The sequence below is a fragment of the Alligator sinensis genome, unplaced genomic scaffold (genome assembly GCF_000455745.1).
Source record: "Alligator sinensis unplaced genomic scaffold, ASM45574v1 scaffold489_1, whole genome shotgun sequence".
Classification (NCBI taxonomy): Eukaryota; Metazoa; Chordata; order Crocodylia; family Alligatoridae; genus Alligator; species Alligator sinensis.
In genome coordinates, this window is record NW_005841901.1 from 2,907,261 (window position 1) to 2,921,588 (window position 14,328).

General features: G+C 45.2%; 1 protein-coding gene across 1 annotated transcript in view; it reads right to left on the minus strand.

Moving 5' to 3' along the window:
• The window catches only part of EIF2AK2 (eukaryotic translation initiation factor 2 alpha kinase 2), a 48,690-nt gene that overhangs the window by 11,799 nt on the left and 22,563 nt on the right, over positions 1-14,328 (minus strand). Inside the window, exons 5-10 of the mRNA XM_014517330.2 lie at positions 7,202-7,328; positions 5,829-5,899; positions 4,506-4,569; positions 3,439-3,473; positions 3,218-3,289; positions 2,651-2,770 (exon numbers count right to left, since the gene is read on the minus strand). Coding sequence (XP_014372816.1) covers positions 2,651-2,770; positions 3,218-3,289; positions 3,439-3,473; positions 4,506-4,569; positions 5,829-5,899; positions 7,202-7,328 — 489 coding nt within the window. The remainder of the gene's footprint in view (positions 1-2,650; positions 2,771-3,217; positions 3,290-3,438; positions 3,474-4,505; positions 4,570-5,828; positions 5,900-7,201; positions 7,329-14,328) is intronic.

Genomic DNA, 14,328 nt, shown 5'->3' on the forward strand with positions numbered 1-14,328 from the left:
AATCCCACTTCAGGTAGTTAAAGGCTGCTATTAAATCCCCACTCAGTCTTCTCTTCTGCAGACTAAAGAAGTCCAGTTCCCTCAGACTCCTCCTAAGTCATGTGCCCCTGCCCTCTCTAACTATTTTCATTGCCCTCTGCTAGACTCTCTCCAATTTATCTACATCCTTTCTATAGTGGGGGGCCCAAAACTGGATACTACCCCAGATGTGGCTTCACTGGTGCCTAATAGAGGGGAATTATTACTTCCCTCGATTTGCTGGCAACACTTGTACTAATGCAGCCCCGTATGCTGTAAGCCTTCTTCAAAGGTACACTGTTGACTCATATCCAGCTTATTGTCCACTGTAATCCCCAGGTCCTCTTCTGCAGAGCTGCTGCATAGCCAGTTGATCCCAAGCCTGCAACGGTGCATGGGATTCTTCCATCCTAAGTGCACTTGTCCTTGTTGAACCTCATAAGATTTCTTTTGGCCCAATCCTCCAATTTGTCTAGGTCTCTCTGAATCCTAGCCCTATCCTCCAGCATATCTACTACTCCCCCCAGCTTGGCATTATCTGCAAACTTGTTGAGGATACACTCCATCCCACCTTCCAGATCATTAAAAAAGATACTGAACAAAACCAGCTCCAGGACCAACCCTGGGGCACTCCACTTGATACCGGCTGCCAACAAGACATCGAATGATTGATCACTACCTGTTCAGCCCAACAATCCAGCCAGCTTTCTAAACCTTATAGTCCATTCATCCAACCCATACTTCCTTAGCTTGCTTGCAAGACTGGTGTGGGACACCATATCAAAAGCCTTGCTAAAATCAAGGGCACCACAACCACCAGTATCTCATCATCATAGAAAGAAATCAGGTTGGTCAGCCATGACTTGCCCTTGGTGAATCCATACTGACCGTTCCTGATCACCTTCTTCTCCCAAGTACTTGGAAGTAGATTCTTTGAGGATCTGCTCCATGATTTTTCTGGAGACTGAGATGAGGCTGACCAGTCTGTAGTTCCCTGGATCCTCTTTCTTCCCTTTCTTAAAGACAGGCACTATATTTGCCCTTTTCCAATCATCTGGGACCTTCCCCAGTCACCATAAGTTTTCAAAGATAAGGACCAGCAGTTCTGCTATCACAGCAGCCAAGTCCCTCAGCACCTTTAGATGTATTGCTTCCAGTACTACGGACTTGTACATGTCCAGCTTCTCTAAATTACTGTATTTTCATCTTATGAATGATTTTAACCTCACCTGTAAACAAACTAAAATCCTTTATTTGAAGAACAGCTAGAATTCACATTTAATTTACTTCTCAGAATTGCAGTTAGAATAAAAAAAAGAACACAAAGCCAGTAAGAAACGGACAATGAAGCTGTTTAAATCAAGTATTGTAAATAATATACATTGATAGAAGGTTATGTCATAACTTGCTTTTGAAGCGCTTAATTAAAATGTACACGAACTCTTGGTAAAACTCTGAAGTAGAACATTCAAAAAGGTTGCTTTAATATTATAAGTTCCTTTATGAGTTTTCTGCTCCCTTGCAGATGTTCATTAAATTAGGGTAGGGGTGGGCAATTATTTGGGCCTGAGGACCACATAGGGCAGGAGTTTTTAACGTTTTTAGATCGTGGACCAGCAAGCCACAGACTGGAAGTGACTGTGGACTGGTCCATGGACCAGAATTGACTGCGGACCAGTCAGTGGACCGGAACTGACCACAGACTGGCAAACTGAGGACCAGCAAACAGGGAAGCTTCAGCCAGGCAGCTCCTGCCTCAGCATGCCAGGCTCCAGCTCCAGCTCCCGCTCCCCACTGCCTTCCACCTGCTCCACCCACCTGCATGAACGACACATGCGCCCAGAGGCTGTGGGGGGCATGGCAACTGCCCACAGGCAGCGGTGGTGGCGGCAAGTGGGGAGCTCCTGCAGGCGGCCACAGCGGTGTCGGTGTGGGGGAGGGAAGGGTGGTGAGCGCCAACCAGTGGTCAGCGACTACCTGCAGACACCTCCGGCAGCAGCGGCGGTGGCCAGCAGCAATCGGCAACTGCCCTCAGATGCCACCACCGGTGTTGGCTGCGGTGGGGGATGATGATGGCAAGCGGCAACCATCAAACAGGCGCCACCAGCAGCTGTGGCAGCGACCAATCGCAGGGGGTGCACCACCAATCTCAGGGGTGCACGTGCACCCGCTACACCTTGCCAATGCCCACCCGCAGGTGGCTACTCATCACACCAGGTGGGAGGAGCAAGGGGAGCAATGCAGCACCTGGCAGACTGCCACTGTACTGGGAACAGCCCTGCTAGAAGCTGTGTGTGCTGGTCAGAAGCACAGCACAGGCTGCCCTAGTGAGAACCAGTGGGTCTCAGCCCCATGCAGAGTGCTGAGGTGGCAGCCATGGGCCAGTTCCAGTCACTTGACAGGCCGGATCCGGCCTGCAGGCCATATTTCGCCCACCCCTGAATTATGGTCTTTTCAGTAAGTGGCTCAATGACAAGAGAAACAATGACAAAATTTTATAAAAAGTTTATCCAAATGTTAAAAAAAACTGGATCATATAGAAGGGAAAATATTTAAATTGCTACAGTAGCATTATAAACAATTTAAATGATACTGTTCCCTAAATAAAAGCAAATAAATGTACAGTACTTACTCATCAAGCTCAACTTGTTTAATAGCATAGGTTTTCTCATCGTATTTGTGTTTTGCTTTGAAAACATTCGCAAATCCACCAGAACCAATAAACTCTATACCTTCAAAATCCTTGAGAAATCTTAGGGGAGAAAATATAAAGCATTCTTAGTACAATTACGTAACATTATATTTCAAAGGTATGTATCTGACCATCTGACCCTGCAAGGCATGGGGTGACCCCTGAAAAATGTTAGGCGTCATTTACAGGAGCACATCTGCACAGGGTCAAGCACAAGTCTCAAGGAGAGCCAAAATTTAAGCAAGTGAGATTTTTTTATATTTAGAAAATACTTCATTCAAGAGACAAAATTAGAACACCACATTTTGCTAGGAATGACTGATATAAACAAAATAAGCTAAACTAAGGTAAGCTAAGCTAAGATACAGCCTTAACCCCAAGTGTTAGTTTGCATACATTCATTAATACAGTTCTTTCTATCCCACCTTTTTTAAAAACATGCCAACCTGTTAGTGTACTGCATCACTGCAATCACTCATTAAATCTTATGTAAAACCTTCTTCTCACCTTTCATTCATTGTGTACTTATTTTTCTTGGTCTCTGGATGTGAGAATTTAGGTGCCAGTGTCACTCCTCCTCTTAGACATAAAAGAAAATTTTAAATGAAATCTTGTGTGTGTGGAATTCTATTTTATATATTTGATTTTGACAAGTGAAAAAGCAACTAAACAGGGTTTGCAATATAATGTTAGAACATGTAATAGCTAGATACAAAATAAGTGTGTACCTCTTAGGTTTCACAACAGCATTCCTGGAAATTGCCTAAACCAAAAGAGAGAGAAAAAAAGGACTAAAATGTATGTATTTATTACTTTTACATGTCATTATGTTTCATTACTTACAATATAGCTTAGGATGTGGCTGACAGTTGTCCATAGATATGGTCATGTTGAGTTGCTAGTAATTTCTTTGTATTATACCTCAATATAAATTTCATATGAAAGCCAGGTATAGCATTATCATTCTTTTCAAATAATTTAATTTGCATGTAAAATACAAACACAGCTCCATTAGCTTCCATGGGTCTGTTGCTGTTAATGCCACCCACAAAAATCAGCCTGTAGTATGTAAATCGTAATAATGGAAAAAATCATGGTGAAAACAAACATTTTATCACAAGCATAGCAGGGCAACTCTGTGCCTGGGGCAGCCATGATGCACAGGGCAGTGTTGGCTGCTGCCATGCCAATTATGGCAGCATAGCCAGCTACTATGTGGTGGTAGCTGCTTTTGTGTCCCCTGACAAAACTGTTACCCAGAGTTGCTACCCCAGTTGCCCCTCATTAGTTATGTTGCTTCATTTTATAAAAATGATATACATGCTGTCATGCTAACCTTCATGGGTAAAAGGAGGAAATTGATTTGATTTCCTAAAACTCACTTGGCTCTGGCTTTAAGAGGCTACTAAAAGAAACAGCTAACTCTTGTGGGGAAATGTGAAGTACAAAGGAGTTTCAGAAAACTTGGCTCCACATTGTTTGTAGCTTTAAGCCCCTGGCATATCACAATACTAAACTGAAGCCTAGAGCTATTCCCCAAAACAAAATAAACCTCTACATACTACCCTGGAACCCCATGCCAGCAAACCAGATATACTTTTTGAACTTCCAAAATTTAGGTCACAGATGATAGCATATTCTATTTAACCTATGTACAACTTTAATATTTTGGTGATAGTCACAAGCATCTGAGAATGTTAATTAACCCTCATATTCACTAACAGAAAATATTAGCAATAGAAACAATAATGATAGACCAAAACAGAATTATGGAAAGAAAACTACCCCACTGTACCTGACAAGATGAAGAACTGTCATTTGTTTTTCCTGTGTCAACTGAGTTCAGAGAGTAAGCAAAACTAGAAGAAAAAATGAATTTCAGAATCTGCTTAAAACAATTCATAAATCAAAACTACAACTCTTGATATAATATAGAAAGGATAATGTGAACAAATTTAAACTACAAAACTTCAGTCATACCATGGTTGTAGTGATTTAATTAGAGTTTATAACAATAACACATTATTTATCTCTATAATGGATTTCATCCAAGGATGTCAATGTGATTTACCATCTTTAATTCAGTTAGGTATTCATCTTTAATTCAAGTTAGATACAGGGAAAAATTTTAGTGAAGTGCAGCCAGCTCACAGAACACACCAGCTCTTTTACAATGCACAATACAACTGGGAAAATGTGAGTATGGCAATTTTTCACATTAACTACTGCCATAAGTACTAGAATATTAGGTCTATGTCAAGGGTCTCCGTCCAAGGAAAGGAAAATTTCTCACAACTGACTTTCTGCTACATTTTCCCTTCATTTTCCATGAATAGGTCATGCCTGCTCATTCATGGCAAATGAAAAAAATAGTACTGCAGAAATTATAAGTTTGGTATAAGAAATTAATGTTTCCTTGTAAAGAGAGTCATAAGAAGAAAGAGGCTCCTAGAAAAATCTAATGAAGTGACATTTTTTCTTTCACATACTAACAGAAATGCTTCTAATGGAAAAGAATCAGGAAAAAATGCAGAATCTTTATATCACATAGGCTACTTGCAGACATTAAGAAAAAAAACAAAAACGGTGCTTTACTTTTAAATCTGGTGTGTTCCTGCACTGAGCCCAGCACATGCCCAGAAGAGGTACTGCATTAGTTAGACCCAGTTCACCAAATGTCTGTATAGATCAGGCACTTTAGTGGGGTTTTTTAATGCTTTTATCTAATAAAAAGCCCCACTAAAGCACCTGATCTATAAAATAAGGTGCCTGATCTGTACAAACAATGCAGAGCTGGGTCAAACTAACATGTTGCTTCTTCCAGGAAAGCACAGGGTTTTTTGTTTTGTTTTGTTTTGTTTTTTTAAACATCTGCAAGTAGCCATAATGTATACTGAAAAAGTTAAAGGTACTTGCATTATTGAACTTTATTCTTGGTTTGTAGAGAAAGAAACAGAAATGTCAAATAAAGTTAATTTAAAAATGTGATTACAAATTAATTTTAAAATGCATTTATTTTATTTGAAGACAGGGTTAGAGATTGCCTAAAACTCTCAGGCAGTCTATCTGCAACAAATATACTTTGGTAGGCATCACAGTATTAACAGATTCAACTTACTTTGATACTGACTCACTGGTATCACTAAATTCATCAGCTGTGGAACTGGCAATAGATGGTTGGTCCTCTGTCTGCAAAATAAACAAATTACCTAACATGTGCCGGTCAAAAAATTGCTGCTATAAGCGCCACCTTTCTAAAATGGGAAAAATATGCTTAACATAGTACAAGAGGTGAAATCCTCACTCTACTTAAGTTGGAGTTTTTCCACTGACTTCCATGTGGCCAGGAATTTTATTCCTGGTTTTAAATTTGCCTCCCTTTCCACATCTGCAATTAAATATGAGCATAAAAAAGTATGTAAAATGTCCTTTGACCTGATCATGTCCACAAACCAAATAGATATCTAGAGTACATGCTCTCATTCACAGGAGTTAAAAAGGAGAGAAGTGACAAGAGTAAAGCCCCTTTAAAAATCAGAACATAATAATGATAATAGTTAATTAAAGGGCAAAGCTTTCACAGTTGTCACCTTCACGTCATAATGTATATGAAAAATTAGATGCATGTGCACAAGCTTGTACATATACAAATATATTAACAGAAAATCTAATTTTTCAGTGTGCACACACATGCAATAACTGTGTGAGCAAAGTAAAGAGCAACCAAAATTTGTGTTGCAAATTTAGTTGTATGAAAACTTGTCTCTAAGAAATTTCTTGTCTTTTCCTATCATTTTATTTTCATGTAATAAGCGATGATGAAGTTCATGATAAAGGCAGAAAACTACCAGGGTGATATCAATTTTAAGAAACCAAAGAATGAGGAAACTCAAAATTAAAATTCCAACAGCCACTTAAAAAGAATCTTTATTCAAAGCATCCAGAATTTCATGCAATCTGTAATAGCATGACACATTCATTAAATGTAATATATTTAATTGCTTTATGTATTAAAAATTATGCAGTGATGCATTATAGTTACCTTTTCCCCTTGAGATACAAAAATAAAGTTGGGTCTTGCTACCTTTTGTTAAGTTATATATTTTAGTTACAACTCATTTGTTACACAGGCAAGCCCGGGTCTGAGTACACACTGGATTTTAAAAAATGCATTAAGATAACTGGATAATTCCTTCTATTTATGAGATGATAACCTGTGTCCAAGGCTGAAGGTAAGAAAGTGCTATTTATAAACACATGCAGTTGGACAGCTAACTTTAAAAACACTAGTCTATTAAATATAGGAATATAATATGAATTTTACTTATACTACACTGTACCATCATCAATAGAAATCTTTGAGGCAAGGGTTTCTCTTCCCTCAAAATGAAACCTAATATATGTTTTTTAATCAAATGATTATGAAGGTAGATTTAAAGATGGAGGAAGCAGAAATAAAACTTCCCTGTTCAGATGACATGGAACACATACCCTTGAATTTTCTGAATCCATTAACCGGTGATATGCTTCTTTTGCTGCAGCATACTTTGCCTCCTGTTTACTATTTCCAGTGCCTTTTCCATAAATCTTCCCATTAATTTTGCAAGAACAAGTAAACCTGTAGAAAATGTTTAGTGGGAAATAAATGAATATCCATAAATCCTGCATAGCAAGGACTAATTTTAAATGTCACTTACATGAGGATGAGGTTTTAGAAGAATCATTTTTTTAACATTCTTTTATATATTTTTGCTTGCAGGTATAAGAAATAATTCTGTCAATTGAGGGGGCTCCCAGCCCCAGGAGTTCTCTTCTTGCTGGTGCAGGGGGAACCCAGGATCAGGCTCCCCCTGCACCAGCAATAAGGTATGGAGTGCATGTTGCAGGGGTGCATGGTGTGCACCCATGGCTAAGAGATCACCGCACCATGGGGAGAGGGGGTGTGGTGCACCTCCAGAACTGGGAGACTGCAGCAGCCGCAGTCTCGCAGCGCTGGGGATGCATGGGATGCTCCCATAGCTGGGGCCCTCATCAGCTGATAGCTCCTAGGCTCAGGAGTGCACACAGGCACCCCCAGCTGGGAGCTCCAATCAATTGACAGGGCTCCCAGCAACAGAAACCCCTGGCCATGCCTTCAATTAACAGGGTGATAGGAAGCAGCTTCAAAGTTATTACAGATTTCCCTCAATTTATGCGGGTTCTGTATATGTGAATTCGCTCTTACGCGATGAGCATTTTTAGACCCACAATTCGTTATATGCGAGGTAAATTTGCTCTTATGCAATCAGCTTAGGTGCCCCCAACCCGCACCCAAGTAGGTAAGTCTGAGGGGGGGAGGGGAAAGGACTAGGGGGCCCCACTCACCCCAGCCCCTGCTGGGGTGAGCCCTGGGAGTGGCTGGCGCCAGCTGCCTGCAGCCACTGCGCTGCACCGTGCTCCCCCTGTCCCCACTCACCTCTGCTCCTGGGCTGTGCTGTGCCCTGGTGCAGGCAGCTGTTGTCAGCTACTCCTGGAGCTGCTGCAGCAAGAGCTAGGGTGAGTGCGGACAAGCTGTGCTGCGCTGCACCGTGCTCCCCCTGTCCCCACTCACCTCTGCTCCTGGGCTGTGCTGTGCCCTGGTGCAGGCAGCTGTTGTCAGCTACTCCTGGAGCTGCTGCAGCAAGAGCTAGGGTGAGTGCGGACAAGCTGTGCTGTGTCCCGTGCTGCCCCAGGCTCTGCTTGTTCCCACTCACCCCAGCCCCTGCTGCACCAGCCCTGGGAGCAGCCAACACCAGCTGTCTGCACCAGGGCACGGCACAGTCCAGAAGCTGGGGCGAGTGGGGACAGGTGGAGCACGGTGCAAACCAGCAGCTGCAGGCAGCTGGCGCTACCCGCTCCCAGGGCTGCTGCAGCAGGGGCTGGGGTGTGCGCCACTCTGTTCCCTCTGCTTTGCTCCCTTGTGTAGCCCCGTGAGCAGCACCCCTCCCCCCACCCCTTCCCTAGACCCAGCCTCACTCCCTCCCTCATTGCCATGGGAAACTATCACTATTTGTTACATTATAAAGTGGGTTCACTTTATATGAATTTGATTTGTGCACCATTCTCTGGGAATGCATGTACCGCATAAATCGAGGGAGACCTGTACATGTAATTTGTGGAATAACTTTGTAATGTATTCCTTTTTTTTTATCAAGCCATTAATTGATTGAATGTGTGGCAAGGTGATCACTTAAGTAGTGATTAATCACCCATTAATCACATCTTAAGCTTAACATGTAGATGGAGCCTAAAGTATGCTTGCTCACTTTCTCTCCCTCTGTCATCTGGTAAGATTCCAAACCCAGATGATTCTAAAAACTAATACAAATACACTAAACTTTATTTTAATTACGTAAATCAGAGTTATCCAACTTCGGGGCAGCCAGGGACTGCACTCATGTGGACCATGGGAAGGGGCCACATGCTATACAGGCCTCCAACCTCTCATGTCACCAGCACTCCCTGCCAATGAGCCACGCCACACAGATGCCCCCCTTACTGCACTGAACAATTGCCTGGGCCCTTTAGGCCACACCATCCTGTCCCACCCCCAGGCACAGGGGCAGGAAGTGGAAGCAAAAGAAAAAGAGGGAGAGGGAGCCCAGAGACCCAAGCAGCAGCAGCAGCCAGAGTAGTATAGGGACTGGCATCCAGCCAGGAGTCCATGGACTACAAATTAACCCCTTGCAGGTTGCATATGGGTGAAAGGCCATGAGTTGGACAGCCATGACACAAACAACCCCGTGGGCTTTAGTGGTACTACAATACATCAGCATAGCTAGGGCCTCCACAACCTGAGGGTTAACACAACTATCTTAATCAAGTTAGGATTTTATACTGATATAATTCAGTGTATGGATGAACTGGTTTTTTGTTTAGCTTTTCTCTTTTTGCAGTGAAGACACAGCCCAAACTACTTAGCATCTCTGTAGAATCCTATCCTACTTTATTGTGTCCATTATTTCCTGATGATCTAATGAGTATTTTGGAAGTTTCCTGCTCCTGATACATATAAATACACACGCACACTCTTCATGATATACCAGGTGCGGCCACTTAACCAGTTTTGGTAAGCTGTCAAGGGACACACATGAAATCTTTCAAAAGATATAATTTTAACAAATTATAGATAAAAACAGATCATATATTAAAAATCTAACATCTACTATAACATATTTTATTTCAAAAAATATTTTTTGTCCTAACTTGTCTTTTTGAGTAGTGTATATAGAGGCAATTGCATAATAGCTCAAAGTAAAGTCTTACACTTGTATATTGTGTTGGGGGCTGGGGAGTGGGTGTGTGAGGGGTGGGGAGGTGTGTGAGTGGGTGTAGGGAGGTGTGGAGGAGGGGATTGGGTATGCATGTGTGTGTGAGGGGGGGGAGGGGGGCTGCCCTCATGCTAAGTCCCGGGAGCTGCCTGGGGTTGTGAGGAGGTGAGGAGACAGGGGCCGCATACAGCACAGCTTGCCCGGGCAGTGTGGTGCAGGTGCAGTCCACCCCTCCACCATCCAGCTCATAGCTGCCCCCACAGAGCTCCACATGAGGCTGAGCCCTGTCCACTCCTGCCAAGGGTAGTCTGCACCACACTCCCATGCACACCTGCCCCATGCCCACCAGACAGCACAGCCTTGGCCCCAAGCTGTGTATACAGGTTCTTGGCAGGGCTGCTCTTGCAGCCGCCCCTGCTTCCCCGTCCTAGTTGCTGCCCAGAGCGGCACAGCAGGAGCAAGAGAAGGAGCTGCTGGAGGCAGAGGGAGCTGAGCAGTACCCAAGCAGCCACCAGGAAGCTGTACACACTGGCTGGGGCTGGGGCTGGGGTAGGCATCAGCAGGTGTGAGGCAAGTGCAGGGGGGAAGCACAGTGTAGGCTGTCCTGGCCAAGAGCAGGTGAGGCCTAACCCAATGTGGAGTGCTGTGGGGACAACTACGAGCCAGATACAATCAAGTGGCGGGCCAAATCCAACCTGCAGGCCATATTTTGCCCATCCCTGTGCTATAACACAAATAAAATACATAGATAATTGCTTTTATACCTGCCTTGTCAGATTTTCTCTCAGCACTCCAAGGGCGCATCCAGATGAGCATGGTCATGCAGTATGTGGTGCTGCAAACAGTATGTGGCCGCTGCAAACACTGGACTATGCAGTATGTGGCACTGCAAATGTATTTGCAGCTCCTATATCACACAGTCCGGTGTTCTCCGTGCTGCAAGGCCACGCTGCCCAAACATGTGCTGCGCTGGGGTTTTCTCTCACAGATATTTTTGACCCCTGGATATCCAAGGGTCAAAAAAAAACCGTGGAAATAAACCCCAAAGCAACGCACTGGCTAGCATGCACTGCTGAAAAGTGGAGCCACGCAACCCAGAGCCATGCTCCACTGACAGCCAGGCTCCATGCGGCAGAATCACTGCTGCTGCAGCCCCAGGAGGCCCCCAGGTAAGGCTGCTGAGACCAACCCAGCGCTGGCCACAGCCTCCTCTACCCAACCCGGGGCAACTTGCCACGTGCCAAAGCATGCATGGCACAGGCGTTCCCTGAGGACAAGCAGCAGCAGCACAAGGTGCACCGCTACTAGTTGTCCACAGGAAGTCAAATGTCAGCACACATCTGGACGTGCCCCAAATGTTCATCTGATACTTTACCTGACATAGTCTATTGTCTTTGTATGGAGTCCAACAGGAGTGGATTTTCATTTTCTGTGATTTACCAACTTGGTCATTTCTGTAACTACGAAGGTATCCACAACATGAACAGTCCCCAGGCTGTCTGAGAAATTTAGCTTTTGTTTCTTTGATTTTAGGTCTTTTTGACTAGCTTCTCCATTTTGTTTTTGGAAATGCCTCTTTCTAAGCCTAGTGTCACAAGACTACTTTGAGGGTATGGACACACATTTAGAGCCATTTCAAAAGGAGAACATTTGAAGAGAGGAGCTGCTGACTGAAAGTGTGCAGCAGCTGTTACGTTCTAACCAGTTATGTGTGGACAAACTGGGAAAAATGCAAACATAGCAAAGCAGTGCCAACTTTAACCCTGGTGAAGCAGCGTTAAAGTTGGAGCTGTTTTCTTACATTTGTAGCAACGAGTTCCTCCTTTCCTTTTGAAACACTTGCAAATATATGTATGTCCATACTCTGATACAATTCTCCCATCAAACATGTTGAAGTAAATTACCTTGGGATCATTACAGCCCAACAGATCAATCAGTTTTGGACTTAATATAAAGAAAAATATTTTGATGTATGGAGCTAGCTTGGTTTATGGCACCAAGATTTGTCTGAACTCTGTCCTTTAGTGACTTTATTTGGTTCATGTATCTTTAGTTGCGGAGCTGCTGCTCCTGCAGCCAGCAGGGGACCTGTTTGGCTCCCCCAGCATCCTGTTCACACCAGGCAGGAGGTAGGGAACTAGCAGAGCAGAGGGGAGCTACAGCTAGGTGGGGGCAGAGAGCGTGGAGCTGAAGCTGGAGCTGGCAGCAGCGTGCCACCCATGCCCAGTGGGGCGGCAGGGACACAGACCTCCAGTGGGCAGGGTGTGGGTGCGAGGGAGGGTGGAGAGGGCTGTAGGGATCTCCCCACACACACACTTCCCCCCGCATGGCACACAGCCCTCACTGGCAGCAGCAGCAGCAGGTGGCCGGTTCCTCCGCCTGCTGTTGTTGCCACTGGGGGATGGGTGTGGGGGGTCCCCACAGTCCCCCATCCTATTGCCCACCCACACCGCCACACCCCATCACAAACCCCCCTTACAGCCCACCATACACACAGCCCCTTGCCCCACACACAATATATAGGCGTAAGACTTTATTTTTGGAGTTTTTATGCAATCACCTCTATATTTCAATGACGTAAGGAGACTAGTCAGGGAGGCACTGAGGTCCTGGACAGGAAGGGAGTTGGGAGTTCGAGAAGAGTGGTCGTTCCTTAAGGAGATGATCGTCCAAGCCCAAAGGGTGACAATCCCAACACAGATCAAAGGGGTCAAGAGTGCTCAAAAACCCCATGGCTCACCAAAAGCATCCAGGAATGTCTCAAAGCTAAAAAGGAGGCGTATACCCAATGGAAGGGAGGGGCCATCACCAAGGAGGATTATACCTCCATTGCTCAAGCCTGCAGGGGGGCTGTTAGGAAGGCTAAGGCGGAGATGGAACTGGGACTAGTGACCCGGATCAAGGATAACAGGAAGTCCTTTTTTAAATACATAGCGGGTAAAAAGAAGGTACTGGGTAATGTAGGGCCTCTGCAGGACAAGCTAGGAAATCTGGTGGTTACACCAGATGACAAAGCTAACCTCTTTAACAATTTCTTTGCCTCCATTTTTTTGAGCAGGGCATCCTCCTCACCAGGATCCCCAATGGATCCAGGGGAGGTGCTGCCAGGCCCAGGGTCAGTGAGGACCTAGTCAGGGAACTTCTGTTGGGACTAGATGTGTTCAAATCAGCAGGTCCTGACGATCTCCACCCCAGAGTGCTGAGGGAACTAGCAGAGGTCATTGTGGGACCCCTGGCACAGCTTTACGAGCACTTGTGGTGCTCTGGCGAGGTGCTGGAAGACCGGAAAAGGGCCAGTGTGGTCCCCATTTTCAAAAAAGGGAGGAAGGAGGACCCAGGAAACTACAGGCCCGTTAGTCTTATTTCGGTCCTGGGGAAGTTCTTTGAGAAAATTATCCAGAAGCACAGCTGCGAGGGACCAGTAGGGGGAATCATGCTTAGGGGCAACCAACATGGGTTCATTCAAGGCAGGTCCCGCCAGACCAACCTGGTGGCCTTCTACGACCAGGTCACTAAATCCTTGGACGCAGGTGTCGCGGTGGACATAGTCTTTCTGGATTTTAGGAAGGCCTTCAACACTGTCTCTCACCCCATTCTCATTAAGAAATTAGGCAACTGTGGTGTCGATGCCTACACAGTCAGATAGGCCACAAATTTGCTGGAGGGCCGCACCCAGAGAGTGGTGGTGGACGGGTCATTTTTGACCTGGAGGGATGTGGGCAGTGGGGTTCCACAGGGCTCAGTCCTCAAACCCGCACTGTTCAACATCTTCATAAGCAACTTGGACAAGGGGACGAAAAGCACCTTGTTCAAGTTCACGGATGACACTAAGATGTGGGGAGAAGTGGGCATGCTGGAGGAGAGGGATAGGCTACAACTAGATCTGGACAGGTTACAGGGGTGGGCGGATGAGAACAGGATGGGTTTCAATACGGACAAGTGCAAGGTGTTGCAGCAGGGGAGGAAGAACCAGCAGCACACCTACAGGCTGGGGAACTCCCTTCTCGTCAGCACAGAGGCAGAAAAGGATCTTGGAGTCATTATCGATTCCAAAGTGAACATGGTCTGCCAATGTGGGGACACAGTCAGGAAGGCTAACCGCACCTTGTCATGCATCCACAGATGTATCACGAGCAGGTCCAAGGAGGTGATCCTCTCCCTCTATGCGACATTGGTCAGGCCACAGTTGGAGTACTGCATCCAGTTCTGGGCGCCGCACTTCAGGAGGGATGTGGCCAGCATCGAGAGGCTCCAGAGGAGGGCCACCCGCATGATCGGGGGCAGCCAAGCAGGCCCTACGAGCGGAGGCTACCAGACATGAACCTGTTC